A 27132-nucleotide genomic window follows, 5' to 3' on the forward strand; every position below is an offset into this window, starting at 1 on the left:
AATGGCACAGAACAGAGAGCTCAGAAATAAATTCGTGCCTATTTGGTCAGTTAATCTATGACAAAAGAGGCAAGAATATACAATGAGATAAAGGTAGTCTATTCAATAAATGGTGTCAGGAAACCTGGACAGTTACATGCAAAAAAACAAAACCAAACCACCTTCTTACACCATATACAAGAAAATTCAAGATGGATTAGAGACTTAAATGTTAGACTTGAAACCATAAAACTCCTAAAAGAAAACATAGGCAGTAAACTCTCTCACATAGCTCTTATTAATATTTTTGTTGATATATCTCTGGGCAAGGGAGAAAAAAGGAAAAAATAAACAAATGGGACTACATCTAACTGAAAAGTTTTTGCACAGCAATGGAAACCATCAACAAAACAAAAGACAACCTATAGGAAGAGAAGATATTCACCAATGATAAAACTTGTGAGGTTAATACCTAAACATTTATAAAGAATTCATACAACTAACAATTTGACAAAATTGTTTCAAGTGAAGTTAAACACAACTAAGTACTACTAGAGCCATCTTATGAAAAAAAATGTAATGAACTTTTTGGTCACCAATACAATGGAATGTTACTCGGCCAGAGAAAAAGAATGAAATCGTACCATGTGAGACATGGATGGACTTGAGAGGGTATTATGATAAGTGAAATAAGTCAGTCAGAAAAAGACAATACCAGACTTCCGGCCAAGATGGAGGCAAAGGTGGAAACACTGTGCCTCCTCCCACAACCAAGTTTAAAGACAACAAAGTTTTAGTAACAAAAATGCAACCAAATTACAGAAAATTGAACTCCAACAACAACGAACCTTTCAGCCAGAAGGGTAAGAGGGGCAAAGCTAGTGGCTGGCAGAGTGGGGTTGCGGAGGAAAACAGCCCAACCAACCCAGATGCCAGCGGCAGTTGGCAGATCCCAGGCATGGGGTCATTAGGGGCAGACCCAGTGAGGGCACAAGGTGGCAGGCTGATTGTGGTCACACATTCGTGCGCAGATAAACCAGGCAAAGGAGTGAGACAGACCACGCAGGCCCCAGCAGCAGGAAGCAGCAGAGGGCAGCGTCACTGACCCTCTCTGACCCCACCCCCACATACAGCATCACAACCCAGCAACCTGAGGGGCCCCGCCCTGGTGAACACCTAGGGCTCTGCCCCTCATACATAACAGGTGCGAACAGGCCAAAACATTATGGCTCAAGAAGAACTCAAAGCCCGAGAGCCAATAACTAACTCTTAAGCGACCAAGAAATAGCCAACCTATCAGATGCACAGTTAAAAACACTAGTGATCAGGATGCTCACAGAACTGGTTGATTTTAGTCACAAGTTAGAGGAACATATGAAGGCTAAACTAATTCAAATGAAGGGAAATGCACAGGAAACCAATAGTGATGGAAAGGAAACTGGGAGTCAAATCAAAGGAGTGGACCAGAAGGAAGAAAAAAATAACCAAACAGAAAAGGATGAAGAAAGAAGAATTCAAAAAAAATGAGCATAGGCTTAGGAACCTCCACAACATCTTTAAACATTCCAACATCTGAATTATAGGGGTACCAGAAGGGGAAGAGGAACAGCCACGAGTGGAAAACTTATTTGAACAAATAATAAAGGAGAACTTGCCCAATCTGGCAAAGGAAATAGACTGCCAGGAAATCCAGGAAGCTCAGAGAGTCCCAAAGAAGCTGGACCCAAGAAGGAACACACCAAGGCACATCATCATTACATTAGCCAAGATTCAAATGAAGGAGAGAATCCTAGGAGCAGCAAGAGATAAGAGGAGAGTCACCTACAAAGGAGTTCCCATCAGACTGTCAGTGATTTCTCAAAAGAGACCTTACAGGCAAGAAGGGGCTGGAAAGAAGTATTCCAAGTCATAAAATCCAAATACCTATATCCAAAAATGCTCTATGCAGCAAAGCTTTCATTTAGAATGGAAGGGCAGATAAAGTGCTTCTCAGATAAGATCAAATTCAAAGAGTTCATCATCACCAAGCCCTTATTATATGAAGTGTTGAAGGGACTTATCTAAGACAAAGAAGATAAAAAATATGAACAGTGAAAGGACAGCAAACTCATAGTTATTAACAACCACACCTAAAATAAAGCAAACTAAGAGGACAGCTAGATCAGGAGTGGAATCACAGAAATGAAGATCACCTGGAGGGTTAGCAACAGGGGAGTGGGAGGAGGAGAAGGGGGGAGAAGGTACAGAAAATAAGTAGCATAAATGGTAGGTAGAAAATAGATAGGGGGAGGGCAAGAATAGTATGGGAAATATAGAATCTAAAGAACTTGAGACAGGTGGACATGAACTAAAGTGGGGGGATGGTGGGGGAGGGGTGTGCAGGGTGGATGGGAATGAAGGGGGGAAATAGGACAACTGTAATGGCATAATCAATAAAACATTAAAAAAGACAATACCATATAATGTCACTTATATGTGGAATCTGAAGAACAAAATAAGCAAAACAAACATTCATAAAGAGAAAACAAGCTAATGGTTGCCAGATGGAAGGAGGGTTGGGGGTCTGGTTGAAAAAGTTGAAGGGATTAAGAAGTATAAATTGCAGTTAGAAAACAGTCACAGAGATGTCAAGTATGGCATAACGAATATAGTAATATTATAATAACTATATACGGTGCTGGGTATGTACTAGACATATGGGGGGTATCACTTCATAAATTATATAAATGTCTAACCACTATGCTGTACGCATGAACTGATAGAAAATAATACTGAATGTCAACTGTAATTGACAAATAAAAAAACGGTTTAAAAAATAGAAGGAAAAACTACTTAAAAAACTACTTCTACACTTCAAAGGCTGTTTGCAGAAACCAATAGCTGACATCCCACTCAATTATTTTTTTTAAGATTTTTTATTCATTTATTTTTAGAGGGGAAGGGAAGGAGAGAGGGAGAGAAATATCAATGTATGGTTGCCTCTCATGCATCCCCTGCTGGGAACTGGCCTGCAACCCAGGCATGTGCCCTGACTGGGAATCGAACCTCAATCCTTTGGTTCGCAGGCCTGAGCTCAATTCACTGAGCTACACCAGCCAGGGCCTGCTCAATTATTAACATGTGATTTCTATCCACATCACATGTGGACTTCAATCTGCATTGGAAACAAGACACGGATGATTATTTGATGTGATTTCAGAGTTCTAACTAAAGCAAACTAGCAACTAACGTGGTATACTGACAAATCAACAGATTATGCCTATAAAACACAGGTGTTTTTTTTAAACTACCAGAGTTCATAAAATAGAAAATAGATTATATTAAATCATTAGCTTTTCTCTATATTAAAATCAGGATGTTAAAATCGGGAAAAATATCCCATTCACAATAACAAAAGCCATAAAATACTAGGAATAAGTTTAATGAGAAAGTTATAGAACCCATATAGAGAAAGTATAAAATCATATTGGAGAACCTAAAAAAACTCTAACAAATGGAAACCATTTTTTTATTGTCTGGAGAGTTCTAAGGATCATAAAAATATCAAGTCCCCCAAAACTTACATCTAAATTTAATATAATTATTTAAATCCCAATATAATTTTTGGTTTGGGCAAGAATGGGAGAGAATTAAAGTGATTTTAAATTTCATGTGAAAGACCAAATTCTAAGAATACCCTAGAAGACTATCTTAAAAATAAAAATAGGGGGATTGACCCATCTAGATACTGATGATGTCCAAAATTCTAGTTTCAGGTAGGATCTCACCCCTCACATAGGAATTGCCCATCCAACCAATATCAGGATGTCTCCCCATTGACCTCAAGGGTATCTTAAACCCAACAGACCCAAAATCAAACAGAGTGGAATATAAATAGTGACCAAGGTAGTTCATTTAATAAATGAAGCTGGCATAAGTGAATTTCCATCTGGGAAAACAAACAAAAAACAAAGCTTTGACTCCTGCTTTACCCATTTTTACTGAAATATGCTCCACAAGGAGTGGGGGTCGACACAAAAACTTAAAAACATTTCAACAAAATGTTAAGAGAATGCTATAGGGTGGGGTGGGGGTGGCAAGATATTTTAAATCATGATAGGAAACCCCCCAAACCTAAAATGTTTACCTTTCAAAAAACACCATACACCAAGCCAAGGACAAATCAGTAGAAAAGGAGCCAAGGTTGTGAAACAAAGAGGCAGCCATTGCAGAGAGGAGTCAACAGGCTATATGCAGGCTGGACCTTCAAGGAAACTTACCTGGAGATGTCTCTTTTACAATGTAAAGCATGCAGCTTCCTTTCCAGGTCTTCTATCCTGCAGATATGGAAGCACCACACCTTAAGGATAACCTTTTTTCTTTTTTAATGTTTTCTGTAGCGACCAAAAAAAGTTGGAAAACAATCCAGGTAAAAGTTTTCATCTGCGCTCAATGTTAATACGCAAACGCCAGAGGAAAAAATTCTCCATTTTTCTTGGAGTGTGAGCCAGCCATCGGGTCTGCAAGGCCTTCCACTTGCCCTGGGATGTAAGGAGACCCTTACGGCTGCTGCCCCCAGGCTGGCCCTGAAGTCAAGTCATGCTCAATGGGACGCTGGCACCCGACCTCAGGTCCTGCTGCCTGCCTCTCATGCCGAGTCTGCTCAGGGCGCTCTCCTGGCACCTGTGCTGGGGCGTGAAGGGGCGTGGACACCAGCCCACCAAGTACGTGCCACGTGGGCGGGCGCCCGTGGCTTCCAAGGCTCGTGCGCAGGACGCAGCAGCACCTGCGGAGTAGCCACACTACGCAGGCGCCGTTGCGCACCCGTCTGGAGGGTCTAAAGCGGTGTAAGTAGAAGTCCTCGGAGAGCACAAGTGTTGGGGGTCCGGAGAAGGCCGACCCCAGTACGAATGAGCGTTGGATACCCCCGAAAAACCTCTGGAGAGATGACTGGGTCTTAGCCATGCTCTATAGGCCAGGTGAGAGACTGAAGCCAGCCCTCAGGCTCATGTTGTATTATAATTTAGCATTGCGAACTCAAAACTCACTTCCTTCTAATATGGCTCTCCTCCCACCGCCGCAACCCAAACCCAGCCATTAACAAGATTGGTTTAAATGGTAGGGCACTGGGGAGGGGAGTGAGAGTCCAGAGTTTCTCTGGAGCATAATGGTGGGGAAGGAGGGGCAAATTCTAAGTGGAGGGTTAGAGCTGGCCACAGCTTCCCAAGAAACCTGCAGTTGTTCAGGAAGGAAGTGCTTCCAAAGAATCTCACGGAAGTATCTTACCAGAGTGGACAAGAAAGGAGGGAATGTGTCCTTCGGATCCTTCCCTTCTCACTGATCCGTTTGCCTCAGTAGTAGGCGGGATCTCCGTATCCTCCAGGGCTTGGCTGGCAGCTGTTGAGCATGTCAGAGCCCCATTATTACCACCTCAGGTGCAGGCCCAGAGGCTGGGTGAAAGCTGCACCCACCTCACCCTTAGGAGATACTGAAACTGGCCAAATGGTTAAAAGGCCATGCGGATGCTCTAGCTCAGTAGTTCACTTGGTTGGTGTGTTGCCCTGTACACCAAAAGGTTGAGGGTTTGATCCCTGGTTGGGGCACGTAGAGGAGGCAACCAGTCAATGTGTGACTCTCTCCCTGCTTCCTCTCTCTAAAATCATAGCCTCAGGTGAGGATTTAAAAAAAAAAAAAAAAGCCATGAGGATGGCCATGGGGTTGAGGAAGCAGTGGAAGACCTACAGGTAGCAGATGGAGACCAGTGAATCTTGGATACAAAGATTGGGGGGTAGGGCAGCAAGGGGCTGTGGGCCACTATTCCAACTTCAACCACACCAAGTCCAGACGATTGGCAATTTATATGGACCTCTGGATAAATTTCCGGTGGAGAACTGGCCCTGTGGCTAAAAAAAGCTGGGAAACCTGTACTGTTCTGATTCCTTTAAGAGTAATGGGAAACCAGGGGGGCAGTGATTTGTCTGAAGCCTTCAGAGTTCCAAGGAAGGTTCTGTAGCACCTACCAGGAGCCCTAGTTGGGCCTGGCACATTCCAAGTTACCAAATGAAAATAGCCAGAATGAGAAACAGGCTTGGCCAGGAAGCGGGGCAGAGTAGAAGAGGATATAGGGGGGATAAGTGGTAACAGAAAAAAAATTAATAAAACAGGCTTATTAACATCTTGGCTCATTGTTAAACAGGATGCGCCTTGCCAGCCACACCCTTCATCTGTCCAGTCTGTTTTGCTTACTAAAGAGACAGTGCCCCCAGCAGTGCTGAGAATGAGTCTGAGGCTTCAGATGCCTCAGTGGAGAAAACATGTTGCTTGAGAAGGAACTCTACCTCCCATGGCCTTGCCAGCTGTTAAAACTGCTCATGGAACCAAGAGCAATGTGGCCTCTTGGTTCCAAAGGAGGCCTCAAAGCTTCCATCTCTAACAAAGACAGAACCCTCCAGTGGAATTCTGAGGATGTTTCTGGCACCTTGGTGACCACCAATGAACCCCTTACAACCTGGGCCAGCTGCAGAACCACCTTCCAAAAGGGACAAGTAGCCAGTGGAAGTACCCCCTACTTAGACAAAACCTTGTGTTTTATGTACGTGGCAAGTATGTTTGAGCTTCGTCAGATTTACTTATGGGTCTAGAGCTGTGAACTCTTGGCTAACACTGCTTTAACTACAAGTTTGAGTCATGTTAACAGGGAACTGGACCCAGCAAGAGGAGCCGGAAAGTGTTGTCATTCAGATGGATTATTTCTCAGCCTGTTATTAAGCCATGCCTTCCTTTGGTAAACCTTGTCCTGATCTGGTAATAAACAGTATTAATCCTAAAGTGGAGTTTTAGTTTTTAATCATAAATCCATGGGACACTTAGGGGTGGAGGGGGATCATGTAAGGTAGACATTTTCCTGAGACATTCGCCCCTTGTTTTTCATGTTTTTTGTAAACTTTTGTAAAGTCCCTAACCAGATTCAGAATTACAGCCTGTACCAGAAGAGAAATACAACTGGCCAATGAAGATATTCCATCTCACTTAAATTAGTTCAACTAAAAAACCTTCACTTTTCACCTTTCAGACTAGTAAAGAGACTGCATGCTGGCAAGTGGGTGGGGGAAATACACTGTTGGTAGTTGAAATTGGAATTCTCTTCTGGAATGTAGCTTAGAATTTTAATACATCCACCATCTGACAGCCATTTCTCTTTAAAATTTATCCTACGTGCAGACAGATGAGTTAATGAATATATACACACTCATCATGGCATTTTCTTAAATGTTAAAAATTGAAATGTTTATAAATAGGGGACTGTCAAATGACAGTACATCCGAGTCACTGAAGTGCTATGTGGTTGTTCAGAATAACATAGATCCATATGGGCTATTCTGAAACAGGTTCCAAGATAACACTAAGTGGGAAACAGAACAGAATGGGTGTATATTTCTGTGCTCAGACTGGATACTGTCTCCAGGAAGATGGGGATCAGGGTAGAAGGAAACCTTGCTTTTCATGATCCAGCCTTTTGTACTGTTAGAATTTTTACCATGTGTCAAAAAAAAAAAAAAAGACTAAAGGTAAACCCCCACCCCCACTCCTTAACAAGGGTTGCTGTACTCCTTCACCGGTTTGCACTCCTTCACCTGTTTGCTGACTTAAACTAAGGAGGGTCCTTCCTGCCACAGATCAGCCAGACGACCTCCCTCCTCCCAAGCAGGTCAACTATTCCAAGACCAAGCAGAGGAAGGGACCTCTGCATTTTATCTTCCCACCAAGAAAAGGCAGGAAGTCTCCTGGGTAACAGGTGGCAGTCAGCACAGTGGGCACATCCAGAAGTCGAAGGTAAAACATTAAAGAAATTCAGTATTTCAGTTTCTGTGGGTGTTGAGGATGAAGACAGAAAACAATGAAGATGGTAGAGATAAAGAATTTGAAGACAGTTTAAAAGTGTCATGATAGAAAGAATGAAGAGGAGGAAGGTGCTGAATTTTACTAAGAGAAGAAAACAGACTGAGTTCAGGAGTCTCACCAGTAAAAGTTTATAGTATTGCATTTTGATTACAGATGTGTAAATAAAAAACTTGAGTATTACCCTCTGGTAAAAATGCAGAACCAACTTCCTTTTAGATTAAAACAGGTTTGGGGACAAGAATGGACCACATGCTGCCTGGGATGGAGAGAGCTGGACAGGGGAGGAATCACCAGCTCAAGACATCCCAAGACACTCAACCTCCCAGAGGAAGCCAGGGTGGGTCCCAATGGTATTTCCTCCAAACAACCCTCTCCCAGGGATGTAGTTTGGGGAAGTCCAAAACCCACATGCCATACGTGCCTCTGGGCATGTGCACAAGTGGATAAAGACTCCTGTGCAGTGTGGCCTGCTTCCCTCTCCAGTGCTTCATCTTACGCAGACCTCAAAGGGCAGCATATGGGCCACTGCTGACATGGGGTGGGTACATGCTGGTTTGAACCAGAGACCAGTGGTACATGGCCTTCAGAAACCCCAAAGTCCCCAAATAAAAGACTGGAAAGAAGAGTTGGGGGATGGGGAATCAAACCAGAACTTTCCCAATAGCTATTAAAGCAACTCTTGCCTTTGTATTTGACCCTGAGAAGTTTTTGAGGGACACAGCTGTATGAGGCGGTGACTGACGGGGAAAGGCGTGGTATGCCTCAGGAGAACCTGGGGCCCACCTCCTGCACCTGTGGGTGAGTGTGGCTCAGAGACCCTTCCGTCAGCCCCACAGCAGGGACCTTGACTGAGTGTGGTGGTGCAGGACAGAGAGGAAGCAGGAAGAAAGAGCAACAGGCTCTAGACCCTGCCACACCATGGACGGAGGCCACCACCACATCGGTACCAGGGGCTCTTTCACACACAATGTCCTCTCTTAAAATAAATCCTTTGCAATTCAAACATTTGATGTTATAATACCCAGGTCAACAGTCTGACCAGTGTCGGATCTGCCTACTCCTCAACCTCAAGTTACTGAGGCAGGAAACCTCACTGTCAATGCTTAAACTTGAGGAAATCACTCCAGCAGTGAGAACTTGGGTGGTGGATGCTAAGATTGAACAAGAGGATCTTTTTTTCTCCAACCTATTTAAAGCCACTGATCTGAGATAGAAGCCACTCAGTGCCAAACCTCCTTCTGACCCATAATCCCTTGGGTGTCCCCTGGGTCAGAACCCCTGGGGGAGGCAGGACACCAGGGAGCTCTCTCCCTCCCCTATCCCTCAGGACCCCAACATTATTCATCCTCTAGGAGAGAAACCAACCCTGCCCATAGAACCTCTCCAACTTATGGATGGTGCTGGACTTGCCACATCTTGAGGAGCCAGGAGCTGAGAGGAGCTGCTCAAGCTTGACATTCTGGCTCTCCGTTCTTTGCCCCAGAGTCACAAAAAAAAAAAAAAAAAAAAAAGTATAGTCTCACAGCAGGCACAGCATCTTGTTTCTTTTAAAAAATAAATATTTATAAACTTAGGGAGGAAGATTTAAAGAATCAGAGTTTTTTTCCCTCCAAAAAGCACAAATGTCCCATGTGTGTCAAACTAAGTCCACCAACCCATTAATGAAACAGCTCCCCGCACCCCCACCCGAGAGCTGTGCCTTGAGAAGCAGGGGAGCTGATCTCTGGCTCCAAGCCCCTTAGTCCCCCTTGGTGATCAGGTCCTCGATGTAGGCATCCAGCTCATCGTCAGTATTGATGTCAATGTCCTGAAACAGAGCAGCGCAGTCAGCTGGGGATCATAACGTGATGGGGGGCCTGCCTCCCCCACCCTCCTTGCAGCCTGTGGGGCCTGAGCCCAGAGCCCCCTCCTCTCCCTCCACTCCTTCCCGCCCCCAGCTGTTAGCCCTGTCCCATCAAGATCAGCCCTTCCCACCCCAATCCTCCGCACAGATGACGCCCAGATTTTTTGCTTCTGTCCTGACTACCCCAAGTTCCAGGTTGCCTTAGAGGTGTCACAGGCTTCTCAGACTCAATACATCCAAAACAACACAGCCAGACCAGTCAGACCACCCTATCCCAAGTTGTTCCCATCTCAGTACAGGCCACGACCCTCCCTCCACCCACAGGCTCAAGACAGACCACAAGTATCACCCTTGTTTCCTCCCTTTCCCTCAGATATTACAGATCTGCCCACTTCCCACCCTCCTCACTGTCACCCTCCAAGGTTAAGGCCACCAGAATCTCTCACCCAGACAAGTGTGGGAAACTCACTGGAGTCCCAGATTCTAACCTCTGCCCCCTCCAGGCCCTCCTATAACAACCGGAGTAAGTCTTAAGATTGTAAACTGGATGATGCCACACCCCTCCAGGGACTTCTCATCTCCTACTGACCCCACCACTTCTCCCACAGCCCACAACTCCCTGCTTTCAGGTCCAGAGTCCTGCTCTTCTCTCAGCCAGAAGCAGTCACACTCGCTCTTGCATGATCGGTTCCACTCCCAGCTCAAATGCCTCCTCAGAGAGACCACCCCTGAGCATCTTAGTAAAGTGGCCTCCCCTTTTCCAGTCTCTCATTCCATCTACTTCATGGTGGCACTTCCCACCATCAATAATTCCATCTCCTCGACTGGAGTGTCAGGCTGTGAGAGCAGAGACTGTCTCTTCGCCTGTCTGGTTCACTGGGTATCCATGGGACAAGCAGGGAGCAGGCCCTCAGTGTTTACTGCCTGAAGGAAGAACTGAGACCCTCCAGGGCACCCCCCATTTTAGGGCCACCCAATCCCATCTGGGCGTCATCTGGAAAAGTGAGAACTTCTATTTTATGGCTTGAAGCATTCTCAAACCAGGTTGTACTTCGAAATGTCTAAAACAAGGGCAAAAGTCTGATACCGTGGGTCTGGCTGGGATGAGGCCCAGGCAGCCGCACCACCTCCAGCCCGCCTGGTCGGGATGCTGTGCAGCCAAGGTTGGAACCACAGATTCCTGCGAGTGGGGAGAAGGGAGCGAGAGGTGCCCAAGCCCCCTCCCTTAGAGACCAGGTGGTCCAGCTGCAATGAGAGGGCTGCCTGGCTCACCTCCTGCACCTTTTGCAGGAGCGCCACGATGTTGGTCCTCAGCTTCTGCAGCTTCTCCTCTGTTTCACGGAGCTTTCTCTCAGAGGCACGCAGGCTTTCCTCAGAAGCCTTGGCCCTCGAGTCAGCGCGACTCTGGTAGGAATGGCACAGATTCTGGAGCCCCACCTCATACTGCCTGAAGTACTCTTTCTGTCAGGAAGGAAGCCAGAGGGTTGGTGCATGAGTCTTACCAACTCTAGCATTTATTTGCTTCTCGGAAGATATATGAGCTACCTAGCATTGGGTAGCTCCTGACTGTCTTTAAAAACCATTACTCTAAGTATTTACCTGTGTCATTCACCTTACAATCAAGAATGTTATCTCATTAAACCAAGATGGCAAAAGAAACTTCAAGTTCTACACAAAACAATTATCTTGGCGGCACAAAATTAATGTTCGAACTTGCTCCAAAATATTAAAATTCAGTATACATTGTCTTGAATCTGACTGAAATCTGTATTAGTTTTTTTAGTAATTACTTTGTCTTTTTTTAAGTAATTAAAACATTTTATTTTAAAGAAATTATAAATTCAGTGTTATATACATATGCACTTTTTAAGACTTTACTTATTTACTGTTAGAGGGGAAGTGAAGGAGAAAGAAGGGAGAGAAACATCAATGTGTGGTTGCCTCTCATATGCCCCCTCTTGGGGACTTGGCCCACAACCCAGGCATGTACCCTGACTGGGAATTGAGCCCACAACCCTTTGGCTCACAGGCCCACACTCAACCCACTGAGCTACACCCACCAAGAGAGAGATATATATATAATATATTTGCAGGGTCCCCATGGACTTTATGCAACTCCTGGTCCAGCATGGTGGGAAAAAACATGATCATTCAGACTGACAACGACATAATGAACACTAGACTCTGTTGTATCCCTGACATTTAAAAAATTAAAGTTTGAGTTATTTTAGGCACTACAGTCAGGAGGGCATCAAGTTGATGCATTAGTGATATACCTCCTTGTACAAGAACAAGCTAACAGACTACTTCAGGCTCAGAAGCTCCTGCTGACCATGTTTCAGTTTGAGCCACTGAGCCCACTGCAGAGATCCCACTGCACCCAGGCTCTGCCTTGAGTTTGGCAACAACTTTAAGCTAAAGCAGATTTAAATCTGGGCTCTGTCACAATAGACTCTTCACCTCCCGGAGGTTTAGTGTTGACTCCTAGCCTCATTTCTTTTTTTAAAGTGGAATGGAGATAAAACCCCGTATTTTTCTTTCTGGAAAAGCTTATTAAGAACATACTGCCAAATGAGGGCCCAGCATCTTGAATATACAATCCTGCAGTTTCAATTCCATTTCCCTTTTCTAGAAAAACCACCCTAGAAAACTTAGCTATTCCTACCATAAACTCATCCCACTTGATGTGGATGACTCCGAGATCCCTATCTCTAGTCCAACCTTCCTGCCCCCAAGTAACAGCCCCCACTCTACTCGTGCCCAATGGACATAATCAGAAATTTAGTGCCAGTACTTCCAGCCCAACACAATTAAATTTCGGGTAACTATCCTTCTCTGATGGAAACCCTGTTTTCTCTCCCAGTTAACAGCTTTGTCATAAACCTTCAATTCCCTCAGGCTTGAATCACAAGGAGGCAGGCGGCCCCTGCCTCCTCCCCCATCACTTGCCTACAATGAAAAACCAGTCTAATGACATGTGACATGGCCTTTCCACCTTCTGGTCCACTCCTACCATTCTGGCTTCCATTCTCAGTCCCTCACCTCTGATCTTTTACAACTGGACCAGCCTCCTCATCCCTGTACCTCCCATCCACCCATCCTTCCCAAACATTCTACCAGAGTTACCCTCTTCGGGGCAGGGTCAACAGACTATGGCCCATGAGCCAAATCAGCCTGTTGCCTGTTTTTGTAAATAAAGCTTTACTGAACACAGCCACATCCTTTCCTTCACATATTGTCTGTCTACGGTGGCTCTCAGGATATAATAGAGATGAGTAGTTGCCAGAAACTACGTAGCCTACAAAGCTGAAAATAATCTGCTAACAGACCCTATATAGAAAAAGTCTGTTGACCCCTGTCCTAGACATGGTTCAGATTGACAGTTCCATCAGCTCAAACATTTTGCTGGCTCTCTCATTTCATACAGAGAGTGAAGCCATTGTGCTTAAGACTAGAGATTCAAAATGAATCATATACTGGCTCTCTGGCCCCCTTCTTTCCTAAATATTCACCCCCACATACCCTTTCATCCTTCTGAGCCTTTATTCAAAAAAGCCCCCCTGCCACTCTCTCCTCTTCTCCCAGGCTACCCACTTCCACGACACTTACTGCTCTCCACCTCACATTCGGCTACCCGGTAAAAAGTCAGTCTCTACTGAATCTTAAGCCCCTTGGAAGCAGGACTCTTTCTCTGCTCCCTACTAGCACAGGGCCTGCTCAGGGAAAGTGCCACATCAGCATTTGCTGGGTTAAGTAAGACTCGTTGCTCATTTCCACACATCATGAGCTTCTCTCTATATATACCCCTCTTAAAAGTCAAGTTTCAGAAACTTTGAGACTGTTCTTCACTGTTGTCTGGGATAAAGGAAAAATGGTGTATTTATTGTAAAATGTCAAACCAGGCCTACTGTCCCTAAGTGAGGACTCAGGCCCAAGGTCTCATGACACCAAAGCCATGTCCAGCTAGGCCATATCTTTTTCACAATGTAAAGTCTCTTCCTCTCCCTCCATTCTCTCATCATAAGAAAGGGAAGCTGGCTGTGAGGTGCACAGCTGAAAGCTGGCAATCAAAACAATCTCCAAGGGGGCATGTGGAGTGCAAAATTAAAGGTCAGGCCAGACTCACCAGAGGAAACGATATCAGCTCATCTGAATTCATAGCACTCAACTCCTTCTTGGAGATAGGGAAACTTGGAGGCAGGAAGTACCGTAAACAATTCCTAAACAAGAAAGAAAAAGGCACGGATAGGAAATCAGAATGGCGTGGAGGGTGGGGAACCGCTGCCGGCCCCAGAGCAGGATGACAAACACACCGGAGGATCTGGACGAGCAGGTCAATGGTCTCGTGATTGGAGCTTGGGGCAGTGGTGTCAGGCTCAATGCGGATGCATTCAGAAGTGGAAGGATCTGTCACAACCACAGCCTGCTGGACCACCGTGGACTCCGCCTCCTCTCCACCTTCCTGCTGTGTGTCAGGACTCTGATACTCCGGGGAAGGGGGCTTCATCAGCCGCACATCCTCACTGTCTTTTTCCACCCTATGGAGGATAAAGTGCTTATGTCAGGTGTACCACGAGCTCCGAGGATGGCATACAGCCTCCTCCTGCCCTGGCCAGCTTTCAACCCAGCCTCTTAAAGGGGGCATTACCAGCGGTCTCTTGGTGTTGTGTCTGTGGGCACGTAGTCAAACTTCACCTTCCACCGCACCACATGCTTGCCCACCTCCACAGCTGTGACACGGCCTGTGTACCACTCCCTGTTCACACGCACCTCCACGTGCAGCCCTTTATCTGAGAATGGGGATGGGGAGAAGTCATAAAACTAGACTGAGTCCCTCACTCAGTCAGCGACATCTAGAAGAAGGCTGTCCCAGGGTTTTCAGGGACAAGAACCCCTAGGTGCTTACTGGCACTATGCCAGGGACATGGAGCCCAGAGACCCTGGTTTCCTTCCCTGAGAGTTGCAAAGAGCAGCAGGATGAGTGACTGCCAGATGTGAACACCATGGAATTAAGTGCTAAAAATATACATAAGAGTGTGCTTTCTGCAGAATTCTAAGAATAAGACTTGGAACCACTGTAGCACAGGGGCCCAGGTCCAGGAAAGCCTCCATAAGCTTTCAGGATAAGCTGACCTGCTGGCTGAGATGCCCCACTTCCCCAACAGACTGCCAGGTACATTCCTGAACTCACCTTTCTGAGCCTTCTTAAAGTCAGCTGAGTCTTCTTCCTCAGGACTGTCTGAGAGCTACAAGGAAAACAGTCTGTTAGAGGCTTTCCCCAGGGCCCCCAAAGAGCAGACTTTTGCATAACTGACTTCCCAGGGTCATCAGCTGTCACCTTTGTGCTGATTTACGTGGCAGTTTAAATTGCCTGGCTGACAGCCACTCCTTAAACCACTATCTTAGGTATCTACCCTTCTGTACCTTTACAAATAAGATAGCAGGCAATGGGGCAGAATATCACAGACACAGGAAGCAAGGGGTTTCAAGCCTCCCTGATCTGCACCATGTAACCTCAGACCTGTGCTTAGAGCCAGAGGCCACTCTAACTCAGGATCCTACCCAGCACTGTTTCCAGTCCTCTTTGTGACCTCAAGTCCTTCAGAGATGAACCAGGCTTCTAGCAGGCTCATATCCCAGAGCACAAATGGAGCTAGCACATAGACTGCAGGTGGGGGGTGGAAGCTCTGAGAAGGAAGGAAGCAAGCTCTGAGAACTTCACCTTGAGCACCTACCTCATTCAAGTCCTTCTTTTCCTCCTTCACAGAAATTTTGCCCCGTTTGGACTTCTCCTTCCTCCTCTCAGACTCTTCCTCAGCCTCTTCTTCATCAGAGACCTCAAGAGTCCGCTTCCGAGCAGGGGGCGCCTAGAACAAGAGAAGGAATATTAAGGAGCCATGTCAGCCCCTGAAGTGCAGAAGATTCCATCTGGCCTAAAGGAGCTTCAGAGAGAAGCTTGCAGGCCAATGTCAGGGCTAAGCACCCCCCTGACACTAAGTACACATCAATCTCCTGGCCCCTGTGCCCATGAGGACCTTTGCTCAAAACTCTCATAGGGGAAGTCTCTTAGTTCACTCCATACTTGGCCAGCCTGCCTGTCCAGCCAGCTGTGAGCTCCCTGAGACACACCAGCCACTACTATAGCTCAGCAAGGTTGTCTGAGCTAGACCACCCACCTATGTCCACAGCATGAGAAGCCAGTAGAGGCATTTCAAGTCTGTGGCAAACCAAAACTCAGAGGAGCAGTGAAAAGCTCCCTGGATAAAGAACCAAACTGCTCTATGCCCCTGACCAAGTCCCTTCAGCTATCCAGACAACTCCTCCCCTCTCAGGCTCTCCCAGCACAAGCTGACCACTGCCCAACTCTACCCTTATACCACTGAGGATGGGCTGGGGGCTGAAAGAAGAAAAGCATCTCACCAAGGGAAGTTTACTAGGTAGCTCGGGCTTCTTGACCACTGGAGTCCTGATGGCTCTGGGGGCAGGGACCTCCCGAGGGGTCTTGGAGTTGAGCAGCACAGATGGTGACAGTGGCTGCACTAGAGGGGTGGGCCGAGGCACAGTCTTGACTGCAGTGTTAACAGGCTTTCGGGGTGCCTCGGGTGGCTGGAGAAGCCTAGATGTACAGGCCTCCTCCCGGGCTGCCAGGGTAGGAGGCTTTGGGGTGCTGCTGATGACAGAAGCCTTTCTGGGCTGGCTGGTGAGCCTTGGAGCTTGCAAGGAAGGGGGTCTGCTCGGGGCATTCTTGATCACAGCAGGTAAAGGAGGTGACCGAGGACGCTGAGGTCTACGTGCAGGTTCCTAAAAGAGGTCCAGAGAGATTGAAAACACTGATGCTAGTACAAGACACCTGAGGAAAAGCCCCTCTCTTGCCCCTAGGCTTTACCTCAGTGGAAGGTCTGGTGGTTACTTCCAAAGGCAATTTCTTCAGGTCAGCTTGGGAGCGGATGGGTGTGGTTTTCTGCAGAGGAAACATAATAAGGTTGTTTGCCTATCCTGGTACATTCAGGCAAATTCTTTGGATCCCACTATCTAGGAGAGCGGACAAATACAAAAGAAAACCTGGGCCACAGTCCTAATAGTATAAGCCTCCCATTCTCACTGGGAAGACAAAAAAATACCTATACACTAAACCATTAGCAAGTTGCAGGATTCTCTATGATTAACCTTGCAATTGAGAGACTGGGCTAAATTCCCTTAAGCAGCCCAAAAGAGATGGGAAAAGCCTGGTGAATGAGTCAGTGCACATGCCTGGGTTGCAGGCCAGGTCCCCAGTAGGGGGCGCATGAGAGGCCGGCATCCATTGAAAGGACAGGTGGGAAGCATGTACAAGATGTCTGAATTAGAGTATCTGTACAGACATAGAAGCTGGGAAGCAAAAAGCTTTTATAATACATAAAATAAAGGGTTGATACCACAAATCTATTTAAAAAAAACAAAACAAAAACACCCTGACCTGCCTGGTATGACTCAGTGGACTGAGTGCCTGCGAATCCAAGATTCACCAGTTCAATTGCCAGTCTAAGGCACATGCCTCAGCTATGGGCCAGGTCCCCAGTAGGGGGCGCATGAGAGGCAGTCACACATTGATGTTTCTCTCCCTCTCTTCTTCCCTTCCCCTCTAAAAAATACATAAATCTTAAAAAAAAAAAAAAGTGACAAATCAAGGGGAGAAAACAGAAATTTAGTAATTCTATAAGAAACAAAAAGACACATGAAAAACTGTCCAATTTTAGAAATATGAAAGAAATTCAAATGATAAAACGTATACCTCTGCCAATCAAATTTGCAAAAACATTTAAAAATGAATGTATGGCCCTGGCTGGTGTAGCTCAGTGGACTGAGTGTCAGCTTGTGAATTAAAAGGTCACTGGTTCCATTCCCAGTCAGGGCGCATGCCCGAGTTGCAGGCCAGGTCCCGGGTAGGGGCATGTGAGAAGCAACCACGCATTGATGTTTCTCTCCCTTTCTTTCTCCCACCCTTCCCCTCTCCCTAAAAATAAAATAAAGTCTTAAAAAAATAACTATATATCTAAAAAACTATATTTATATGTATATCATGATACATCATGCTCTTTCTATTTACGTGTATGCAAGCAGTCATAAAAAGGTAGAAGGATATGTAGTTAATGGTGGTTACCTCCAAAGTAAGATACTCATTTTCTGGAGTTTTTAAACATTCATTTTAAATGAATGTTTAATTAAACAGTCCAAAAATTAATTGGATCACTTTTTGATATATAAACAAAATGTCTTTTTAAGAGTAATTGGGCATACTTGAGAACCAGTGTGCATGGAGACTGAGGTTGGAAACCTTTGGCAGTACTCATGGGTGGCAGTTCAGAGTGAGACTGAGCCTGCAGAAAAAAGGGAACCACTGACAGTCTCCATCCCAACCTGGACAGAACACTGACACAGCCTGGCTCTGGCCACTGCCCGTGACTACGCACCTGCAGGGCTTCTAGCTTCTCCTGCTGTTGGCGAATTTTCTCTGTCAGCTGCTTCTGCTTCTCTTCCTGTGTCTTAAGGTCCTTCTTGAACGTCCCTAAGGGAACCTTCTGCTTCTGCTCAGAAGCCTCGCACCTGTATAGAGAAGTTGCTAAAGGAGGCCATGGCAAAACAGGGCTCCAGGCAGGGTAAGGTCCTTCCTCTTCAGCCAACCCATTCTCTCACCAGAGCAATCACCTCAGAATTCCCAGTGCATGGAGTTATACTCACTGTAGGACACAAATATTCTTATTTCCAGGACACTTATTATGTGCAGCAAGACAGATGTAAAGATGTGAGCACTGACCTCAAGAAGCATAGTAAGTTATTTGCCCAAAGAGTGGAAAAAACATGGTGGGAGGATGGAGATACCCACAATCTCCGTGTTAGAAAAAAGTGCTCACCGGTCCTGCTCAGGATCAGGATTCATGGAGCAAACCCAGGTGTCAGGATAATCTTTTTCGACAGAATTCAGCTGGAAGGGGAGCGTCCGCCACTTCAGACACAAATCTGTGACACAGAAATCACCCCCCAAAGTCAGCCACGCCAACCAACAATATCTATAGTCAGGCTCCTCCCAGATAGGTCCAAGGCAAAGATGCCCCTGTGACTTTCTATTCAAAGCCCTTTACTCTGGCTCCAACTGTGTCTTTCTTACAGAACAATACTACTTCTCAGGAAGTGATACCAGCAAGGATGGAAGTTTTGTATCATGGACTCTCAATGCCCCAGCCCCCCTCCCTCCTCCAGCAGGACCCTGGCTCAGTCATCGCTCACACTATAAACAATGTGGTCCCAAACCCATTGAAATCTGGCAGGTTGGATGACTTTCTGGCTCAATCAGGAGGGACCAGTGAAACTCAGCACAGCCTTATGACTGAGCTCCCAGGACCATCACCAAACAGACTCATATCCTAGTGGGACTCTGAGTCCATGAACGTCAGTCCAATTAGAACACCAGCATGGGGACAAAGAGAAAAGACAGTCATGGACTATGATGGGAAGGAGTCAGAAGAAGGTTCTGACCACTGACTCACCGCACTGAATGGTGATTGGGATTTCCATAGCTCTCCGGCGTTTGTAACGCAGATCACTAGATGGGGGCTGGTTCCAGTTGGCAGAGAGGTAGCCAAACTCATCCCAGAATTTGATGATTCCCCGCTGGGCTGGAAGGCAAACACCCACACATCTAGTTAGGAGACAGCTTCTCCTTTTTCCTAATTTCACCCTCTTAGGCAGTGAGTGAGAGTACCATAAAGGAGATGAAGAGAAATGAAGATTACCAATTGCAATGTCTTTCCAGTACTGTGCCAGGTGCTCCCCCATTGCCCTCAGTAGGTGCCGGTACTCCTTGGCATCAGCGAAGTCCTGCTTGTTGTGTGTGGGCTCCAGGACCAGGTAGGGCACATCAACAACTCCAACAACCCCACCACATGCCCTGCATGGAGAAAGACGACACAGCTCTGTCACTCCACTGGCTGAAATCCTCCCACCATCTGCCTTGGGCTGGAAAGCTCTCCCGGTACTCACATGCCCCCTTCCAGCTGTGGGCCCACTTTCTCATACATCTTGATCAGGCGGCTACAGTTGTAGATGAACATGCCATCCAGATCCCGGTGTTCGATGTTGACCCCAAACACAAAATTTAATTCCTTAGGTTCTTTAAGCGCTCTGAGAAGGCAAAAGAAATTCTAGTAGATCAACCAATTAACACGTGATTACCATGGTATTTAAAATGTGTTAAGCTTAAATTGAGACATGTTTAGCAAAAAGTTCTGTATTTTCATTCAATATGTAAATTATTAAGACTTGATCGGGATAAACACATAATTAACAGCATACAACTTTGACCTTTGGTAACAAAACAGAGTGTATTTAGTTATTAAGGGGATACTATATCACTGCTGCAAACCTGTGTTACACAGTGAATAAACACAAGGTTTTCTGCGCACCTACTCCACTAATGTGACAGTAACTAATTTTGAAAATGCAAATATTCACAACAATGGACATATATGTGACAGAAGAGACTTTCATGTGACAAATGTCAGCAAAATCATGGAAACTGAAAGACAGATGCAACAGACTGACTCCGACAGAAGAAACCTGAAGCCTGTGCCTCTGACAAGGAGGCCGTAAGCAAGCCGGGAACTCAAGGCCCAGAGCCCAGAGGGGCTCCACACACAGAGGTGGGACAGGGAGATACTTTAATAAGCCAAGACAAACACCCTCTAGATGAGAAAGGTCCAAAACTCAAGCTATAGCATTATCCCACAACTGTAACCAGAAATAACAAAATTAAGAGTAGATATCACCAGGTAGTATAAGTATAGCTAAGTTTAAAAAACTTTTTGATGTTCTGTATTTTACAAGCTTTATACAATGAGTATTTTATGTAGTCTTTAAAAGAAAATAAAGAGGAAAGGCAAGGAGGGAATGGGGAGGAGATTAAAAGAGGAGAGAGACAGAGAAGGGCGAAGAGAAGGAAGGAAAGATACACAGACAAATAGGTGCCAGTGAGAAAGGTTTGGTAAACAATTCCAGGCACTGGCACTGCCCTGCCTTTTCCTAGCTCAAGAAACTAAGCTAGGAAAAAACTGTTCTATAATAGACATTTGACCAGCATTTGGGATTAAAACATAAATGGCTTTCTGAAAGCAATCTTTGTGACAGAATGGCAAACTTACAGGGTGAGGGGGAATTCCTCAAGTTCTGTCAAAAATCAGTACAAAAACTCCATAATCTTAAAAGGTCAAAGGCCAGCTCTAGCACTCACCGCTGCTTAGCATCCTTGATCCGCTTCTTGACATCGGCTTCTCTACGCAGGGTGATGGCTGTGTTCTGGACTTGCCTCAACATTACCTGGAAACAAATGTCAGCACCCCATGAGGGTTGGCGGGTGCTCTGGGCCATAGCAGGAAACATTACAACACATCTAAAACTTTCTTACTTTACATCACATGGAAGCAGAACAACACCTAGATATTTACTTCTTTTCTAGAGAAAATGGGGACAAGCCCAAAAGCTGTGTCTCACTTGGCCAGGCTTACTGAAACAATAGCCTACAGAGGTGTGTGTCAGACTGGGAGGGTCAGAGAACTGCTCTGACCCTCGCCACTGTGTAACCTGGGGCAAGTAATGCTTTTCACTTCAATTTCTCTTTCTATAAACTGAGGATACTAACAGTGTTCATACTTTATATGGTTATTTGGGATGTTGAAATGATCAGCCAAGACTTTGCCATACAGTGTGTTCAACAGTGATTAGGGAAACATCAAAGCCTCCCAGCTTTAGGGCAAAGGTTTCAGGACTGTCCTGGGGCAGAGCCAGGCCAGCTCTGGGACCCTACTAGCAGAAATGCTGGAGAAGAGCTGTGTGGGTCTGAATCCTTACCCTGGAGTCTCGTGTGAGGTCTCCCCCTAAGCGTAGTTCTAATGTCCGAGCTTTGGTCTCCGCCTCCCGGGCCTTCTCTTCAGCTGAATACCAGAAGAAACCATGACAAGGAGTTCAAAGGTTCAAAAGTCTTAGCAATCCCTCTTGGATCCCACAATGCAGTCCCTACTGAACAAGGGGTATGTGGGGAGTGGGGGGTGTGTGTACACTGTCAAGGTACAAGTGAGCTGGTGAACAACCTCCCTGCTTGGACTGCAGAGTCAGTTCAAAAAGGAAGATCAAGGAGAGCACAAGGAAACTGGCACTATTATACCTGACACATGCTTTTCAAACTTTACAAATGAATCAGAACATGTCAAAAACTGCTAAAGGCAACCCAAGTTAAACACTCAGCAAGAGCTGGAAGTTATCAAAATCCTCAGCCAATCACTCTCCATTAAGCAACCAAGAAGCCCTGTTATCATGGCAGACCTTGAGGTTTTTGCCCTAGAGACATAAAAACCAGTTTAACAAATATATGGGCCAGAGGACAATGTGGGACTCTTCACTCTGGGCAAGCCCAGCAGTTGACACTGTTTTAGATAAGTTCCTACAAATGGCTGAAGAAGAGGAAAGGGTCTGGGGAGAAAAACTTGCTAAGATTGGCCAGAGTGGGGAGGGGTGTGGGGAGGAACTGCCCCAGGGTATTGGAGCTTTTTCCTGGATCTTACTTTGGCCATGAGCTGTGTACCCAGGTGACCCCCACTTAACCCCTCCTACAAAGGGGTAACATTACCAATCCGTGCTACATGCTCGGCTTTCTTCACCTCCTGCTCTGCCCGAGTCTTGAAACGGCTTGATGTGTACTTGTACATCCTGAACAGGGGAAAAAGCGACCTAAGGGCCCCAACAGTAGAGGGCAGGGCAACAACCCAAAGCAGCTCAGGAAGCACCCTGACTTCCTGGCCCCTCCTGGTGAGTCAGAGCCAAGCTTATTTCAGCAAAAAGACAACTCATTCTACTTGCCCCTTGCCTCCTGATGCAGTTGGATAAGCAACCTAACTACTCACAAGGTGTTATTAATCCCACGGCATAAACATACCTCAGTAATTAGCCAGGGTCTTTGCTTTGCTGTATAGTGTCTAAAAGCCCTGAAGCCAAGAGGCTTGGACAGCTAACTGTGCCAGGCTGGGCACCCTCCATGTCACAGAGGGCACTCACACTCAATGAGCTTCACCAGCCAATCTCTACAGCCCATCGGCTACCTGTTTCTCCCCCAAGAGCCTGAAGTTTCCCACAGTAAATCATAGACAGCTTGAAGGCTCTAACACAGCCAACACAGGTACAGCCTATCTAGCATCACTCCAAAAACGCCCTAGAGAAGTGTTGCCAGGTCTAAGGGAAACAGCAAGGCAAGGTGGGCAGGCCCCTACCTGGGCTTATACAGGCAGCAAGAGAGCCTCTTGGTCTGCACCTTGTGCCCGTGGATGAAGATTCTCATCCGGGGATCAATATAAAGAACAGCAGCATAGGCTCGGAATGAGCGTCGCTCAGGCTTCCTGGAGGTGGCAAGAACAAAGGAGTATTGTCACCCACCCCACAACCAGCCTCACCAAGAAAACAGTAGGACGGCCTTTCTGTAGGCCCTCCACCTTTCCACCTCACATCTCGGCTTCTCCTGCCACAAAAGTGTACTCCCACAGTGTTGGCATCGCATCCTGCCCTCTCTCATGTCCCCAGCACAGATGCCCCACAAGACATCTGACTCAGTCCCACCATGACCTGATAATTCCTCTCCCCAATCTAGAGCCTCAGTTTCTTCTGTCAAATCAAGGAGTTGAAAGCAAGGAATCATTCATCTTTTCTTCTGGCTTAGCTGAGGATCTGCTGTCCTACTCATCCCTCTGCCTTGAGCCAAGATGTGGAGTTCTCAGCTTCATGAACTCTAATACTGGGAAACTGGGGAATGAGCTCTCCCCTCTCTCCTTAAGTCACCTCCTGGGCTTCTCCCAACTGAGAGAATGGGCACCAATTCCAGGGCTTCCCTCCCTTCCCAGCCACACTCACGTGCCCTCTGGGGAAGTCTCTGCCATCTGGATATCTCTTGGATTTGACATTATGTCTAGCTCTGGCTGTCCATTATCCATGAGTTTGAGATTAAAGATGATCACCAGTGTTCCTAGAGAACAGAAATCCTTTCTTTGTGCCAGGTGCCCCCAGCCCCTTCCCACACCACTCATGGCTCTGAAGCTCCAGATTCCAGGCAATGCAGGTTCAAAGCCTACTTACCACTGTCCCCAGGAATCTTCATGAACTGAGTCATCACTTCTTCCTCATTGCGGAAGGGAGAATACTTGTAGATGAGCTCTGTCTCAATAGAGAACTTTTCCATGTTGTCTGTGACAGGCTCCCGGGTCCGAGCATTCCAGGTGGGCAATGGGACTATCACCTTTGGAGTAAGCACAGACGGACACTTCCCCTAAAAGGTGCGTTCATCTTATCCCTCCCCACGGTGGCTCCACACTGACCCAGACATGAGGCTCAAGCTCCACAGCCCTTCACCAGAGGCTCTGTGGCTCCTGCTCTTTCCAAGAGTCAGCCTCATATCACTAGGTCCTCTGACATATGCTGGGTTATGCCCTGGGGGCCTATGCAAAGGGAGCTTCCTGCTTAGAATGTCCTTGGCCATTTCCTTAGTTTGTTAATAATTTTACTCTTTCCACTAGGGAAAATGTATTTGCCATTATTTACTAAAGCTGAAAATACACATAAGCATAACTTACAACTCAGTAATTCCACTCCCAGGTATACATCCTGAGACAAACTTTTGTATATACAGGATCCAGCAAAAGTAATGCCTGCTTGATTGTGGTTGGCAGAGTAATAATATGGGTGTAGTAATTGACAGTTCTAATTTGAACACCTTACCTAAAATGTCATATGGAGTGCTTATTTGAGATATTATGATACAGAATTACATGCTTATGATTTTGTAATTAAAAAAGGCGTTAGTTGCGCTGACCCTGTATGTACCAGCAAACATGTAAGAACAGCAAAATATCCACTACAAAGTAAACAATTAAACTGTAGCATATTCATACAATGGAGTATCATACAGTGATGAAAATGAACTAACAGCTGCTAGCATCAACACAGATGAATCTCACGATGTCACATTACAAAAGAAAAAACTTTTAAAAACCTACAAGTCCACTTATATAAAATTCATAAATATGCACAACTCAGTTATTCACGAATGCATACATAAGTGACTAAATTATAAAGAAAAACAATAAAATAATCATCACAAAGTCACCTGAAGATAGTTCCTTCAGGGGTGCAATAAGCAATCTGATTGAAAGACACACTGGGAACTTCTGGCATTAGTCCACTGATGGTGGCTACATGGGTGTTTGCTTTGTGACTATTCACTAAACTGTACATACATTTTAATATACTCTTAAGTGTAGAATTAAATCTTACGTCTAAGTAATGTTTTAAAAAACCCTACCCTTGTCAATTATGCCTCAATAAAACTGGAAAAAAAATCCTACTCTTTCATTAAAAACCCTACCTCAAATGCCACTTCCCCAGAGGCCTCACTGTGCTTCGCCCCCTCCCCAGACAGGTTTCTCAGGGAGCCCTGCAGATGGGCTGCCTGCTGGGATTCCCTCAGAAGTTCAAATCAGATGGCCCACCAGTGAGGGAAAAAAAAACCCTATTTTGACAAGTGCTACGGTGATAAACTGTTAGAAGAGTTCTAAGAGATTTTGTTGGTTTCTAAGAAACTTCATGCCTATAGTATCCACCCCCAGAACTGGTTTGGACACATTCCTAACCAGCCAAAAATGATCTTATTTTGAAATCTTGGCTGAGTTCACACTACAGTACAATCCAAAAAAACAGTGACCTTCTAGCACCAAGTAAGGAAAAAATTCCAACCTAGCTTTTCACCAGGGAATTGAATTCCATTTGTGTTCTGTGAATTTTTATCTCATCTGCACCTCCCATTCTTCACAGCAGTCCCAGGTGACAATGGCATTATTTAAACTGTGGGCATTCATTCAGTCCCACTGGCACTCGTCCCTGTCACTGAAACACTTCTCCTTTAGTTTCAATGTAACCACTGTTCCGGCTCTCCTATTACTCTAGCCACTCCTGTCTCCTCTGGCACTTTCTCCTCTCCCCAGTCTTTAAATTTCAGCCTTCTTGAGATCCTTGGTCCTCTTCCCACCCTACAAGCTCTTTTAGTTAAGCTCACCTACTACCATGAATCCTGAGTCAGGCTCCCTCAAGCTCCAACTTAATTTTGAATGCCCTGGACAAAACACTCTTCCCCTACAATTGTTCCTCTTCCATTCTTCCCCAGCTCCAGCCAACCAGCCCACCATGCCCACTGCCACGCTAGAACCTGAGTCATTCATGACACCTTCTTCCCCTTTCCTCTCTCCACTGACATACCTAACCTGTGGGTCCCACATGCTAAAAAGATGAAGAGGACTCCTACTTTCTCTCACCTCCCTGCTGCAAGTCCCTTCAGGCTAAACAGAGGGCTTTTCAACTAGTCCACTCTAATACGCCAATCTCTCCAGTCCAATCACTACACAATAACCAAACTATCTTTTTAAAAGAGAACCTGATACCACCACACACTTGTTTAAATTCTCTGTAACAGGTGCTTTTAATAAAGTCTCATACTCACCAAGGCCCTGAGGTCAAGCCTGACCTGGCCTTCCCTGCTCCTTAGAGGCCACCATCTTTCTTCAAGTGGCCTCTCTAACAAGTCCCTTCCCACAACCCGAACAGCCTATTTATAGTCACTTAAACACCCTCCTCCGGCCACCCTCAGTCTATAAGGAAACATTCCTTAAAACCCCAGCCTAGGCTAAATTCTCCTGCCCCACCTTTTCCCAGGAGCCTGCTCTCCCCAGCTGCAGCACTTTCCTCATTCTCAAAGAACGAACACTCACCAAAAAGGCAAACTCAATTCACTGGCTTGCTAAGGGAAGATGGTAGAAAAAGATAACCTTTTATTCCCAACATGAACTAATTTGCTATGATTTAGGCTCATATCTAAACAGGACTAATACAAATTTAATCATAGGTAACCAAAAGAAAGAAGATTGAAAATTTTAACTGAATTCACCACTCTGCTAATGTGACAGCCACAGAATTCTCTCTGCAGACCCTCTTAGCCCCTTCTCTCAAGCTCTGGCCTCCATTTCTCACATATGAAAGGAGATAAAAGTCTAGTCTGAGACTAGACAGACCAAGGCCTTCTGTGATCCACTCCCACCCCCCCACCCCCATGAGGAGGCAAAGGCCTCACCAGACTAGCTCTGCAGATATCTGGAATCAGGATATTGTAGATTCACTAGGCCTTCCTTACAGCATAATGATAATCGCCCGGGGCTGAGTGTCAATTGCCATTTAGCAAAAATCTTACAATGATCTCTTCCATATGCTCACCAGTTTCAGTACCTACCCAGTCCCTGTGGGCATCTAACTTGTAGCTTATGACATAGATAGAAAATGCACTCACAGTGCATTCCACAAAATCACCATCATAC

At 45.8% G+C, this 27132-nt stretch overlaps 1 protein-coding gene across 4 annotated transcripts in view; it reads right to left on the bottom strand.

The window, feature by feature from the left end:
- Nucleotides 1–7833: 7833 nt before the first annotated feature.
- Nucleotides 7834–27132, bottom strand: part of MORC2 (MORC family CW-type zinc finger 2) — a 40099-nt gene continuing 20800 nt past the window's right edge. Inside the window, exons 7-27 of one of the 4 annotated variants that reach the window (XM_037166847.2) lie at nucleotides 23852–24011; nucleotides 23630–23741; nucleotides 22996–23121; nucleotides 22359–22438; nucleotides 21584–21666; nucleotides 20967–21052; nucleotides 19721–19861; nucleotides 19474–19628; nucleotides 19228–19356; nucleotides 18595–18700; nucleotides 18154–18286; nucleotides 16590–16664; nucleotides 16124–16504; nucleotides 15439–15570; nucleotides 14895–14949; nucleotides 14352–14493; nucleotides 14017–14241; nucleotides 13830–13923; nucleotides 10976–11164; nucleotides 10791–10883; nucleotides 7834–9667 (exon numbers count right to left, since the gene is read on the bottom strand). In XM_037166847.2, coding sequence (XP_037022742.2) covers nucleotides 9599–9667; nucleotides 10791–10883; nucleotides 10976–11164; nucleotides 13830–13923; nucleotides 14017–14241; nucleotides 14352–14493; nucleotides 14895–14949; nucleotides 15439–15570; nucleotides 16124–16504; nucleotides 16590–16664; nucleotides 18154–18286; nucleotides 18595–18700; nucleotides 19228–19356; nucleotides 19474–19628; nucleotides 19721–19861; nucleotides 20967–21052; nucleotides 21584–21666; nucleotides 22359–22438; nucleotides 22996–23121; nucleotides 23630–23741; nucleotides 23852–24011 — 2766 coding nt within the window. In that variant the 3' untranslated portion in view covers nucleotides 7834–9598. The remainder of the gene's footprint in view (nucleotides 9668–10790; nucleotides 10884–10975; nucleotides 11165–13829; nucleotides 13924–14016; nucleotides 14242–14351; nucleotides 14494–14894; nucleotides 14950–15438; nucleotides 15571–16123; nucleotides 16505–16589; nucleotides 16665–18153; nucleotides 18287–18594; nucleotides 18701–19227; nucleotides 19357–19473; nucleotides 19629–19720; nucleotides 19862–20966; nucleotides 21053–21583; nucleotides 21667–22358; nucleotides 22439–22995; nucleotides 23122–23629; nucleotides 23742–23851; nucleotides 24012–27132) is intronic. The other 3 variants (XM_037166844.2, XM_037166846.2, XM_037166845.2) reach the window with 3 other exon arrangements.

This window comes from Artibeus jamaicensis, unplaced genomic scaffold, assembly GCF_021234435.1.
Source record: "Artibeus jamaicensis isolate MK-2021 breed Jamaican fruit bat unplaced genomic scaffold, CSHL_Jam_final contig_525, whole genome shotgun sequence".
Taxonomy (NCBI): domain Eukaryota; kingdom Metazoa; phylum Chordata; class Mammalia; order Chiroptera; family Phyllostomidae; genus Artibeus; species Artibeus jamaicensis.